Genomic DNA, 1,105 nt, shown 5'->3' with positions numbered 1-1,105 from the left:
AAGTTCTTGACGTGTCCAGTTTGAAATATTCATGGTCAGTTCGTTGAGAGCTTCAAAATGAGTCTAATCATGGCCCACTTTCCCTGATTTAAAAGTTTTTTCATGGACCATGCGCCTCAATTCTCAAAAATCAAATTTCAGCAAACCTAGCTTGATTATACTCATTTTGAAGCTCTTATCACGCCCAATAAAACTAAAACACTCAATTTCAAATTTGTCCTGCTTCTAAAAAGTTACAACCCCTCAAAACTCACTGCAATTTGCATCAAAAGAAACGCCAAAAACAAATGGCGCTGTATGGATACTGTAGTTGTCCTCTGGCTAGTTTCATAGTAGATTTTTACCATCTTCCCAACGATTACAAACGTTGGAAGAAGATAAAAAACACCGGCCAGTACCGTAATCAAGGGAAAGGTCAGTGGAAATAGTTGGAATTGATAGGCAATGTAATCGGTGCGATTGTGAATGTCCATTCTAGAAAAAATATAGAAGTTTTCAAGGGAAATAGCAAAAATTAGAAGTTTCTAGGATGTCTGGAAGCTGAGATACAGGCTCTTAAAGTTTAGAGGCGCGAGAGAGTGAGAGAGCGCAGACAACGATACACTCTAACTGTCTGCGTCTCTTCAAAACTTAAAATGACTGTATCTCGGCTCCCAGATGAGATAGAAACCTGATTTTTTCACTGAAATGCGTAATCTAAGATACTTTCCTACTTTTTGAAATAGACCAGTTTCGAAAAAAAAAATTCAGAAAATTTAGAATTTTAATTTTTCCAATTACTAAGCAATACTGAAAGTACACCTAAAATTAACTAGACCTGTGAAAATTTTAGCTTTCTAGCTTGTCTGGCAGCTGAGATACAACCGTTTCAAGTTTCAATAGCGATAGAGTGAGAGAGCGCAGATAACAAGACTCTCTAACTGTCTACGTGTCTCCTAAACTTCAAAGCGATGTAACTCGGCTCCCAGATGAGCTAGAGACATGAAAAACTAGCTTTCTACAACGTCTGGAAGCTGAGCTACAGGCTCTTGAAGTTTGGAGAGACGCAGACAGTGAGAGAGCGCAGACAGCGAGACACTCTAATTGCCTGCGTCTCTTCAAAACT

At 38.7% G+C, this 1,105-nt stretch overlaps 1 protein-coding gene across 1 annotated transcript; it reads right to left on the bottom strand.

Annotated features, from left to right (window-relative positions):
* Window positions 1-254: 254 nt before the first annotated feature.
* On the bottom strand, window positions 255-473 carry CBG25033 (the record flags this gene model as incomplete). Its single annotated transcript, XM_002648626.1, has 1 exon — window positions 255-473. A coding segment is annotated over one exon (219 nt), but the record flags the coding sequence as incomplete, so codon positions are not given.
* Window positions 474-1,105: the final 632 nt, after the last annotated feature.

The sequence above is a fragment of the Caenorhabditis briggsae genome (assembly GCF_000004555.2).
Source record: "Caenorhabditis briggsae AF16 supercontig from assembly CB4, cb25.NA_360, whole genome shotgun sequence".
Lineage (NCBI taxonomy): Eukaryota > Metazoa > Nematoda > Chromadorea > Rhabditida > Rhabditidae > Caenorhabditis > Caenorhabditis briggsae.
Note: the sequence above shows the minus strand (reverse complement) of the source record. Positions and strands in the feature narration are given on the sequence as shown.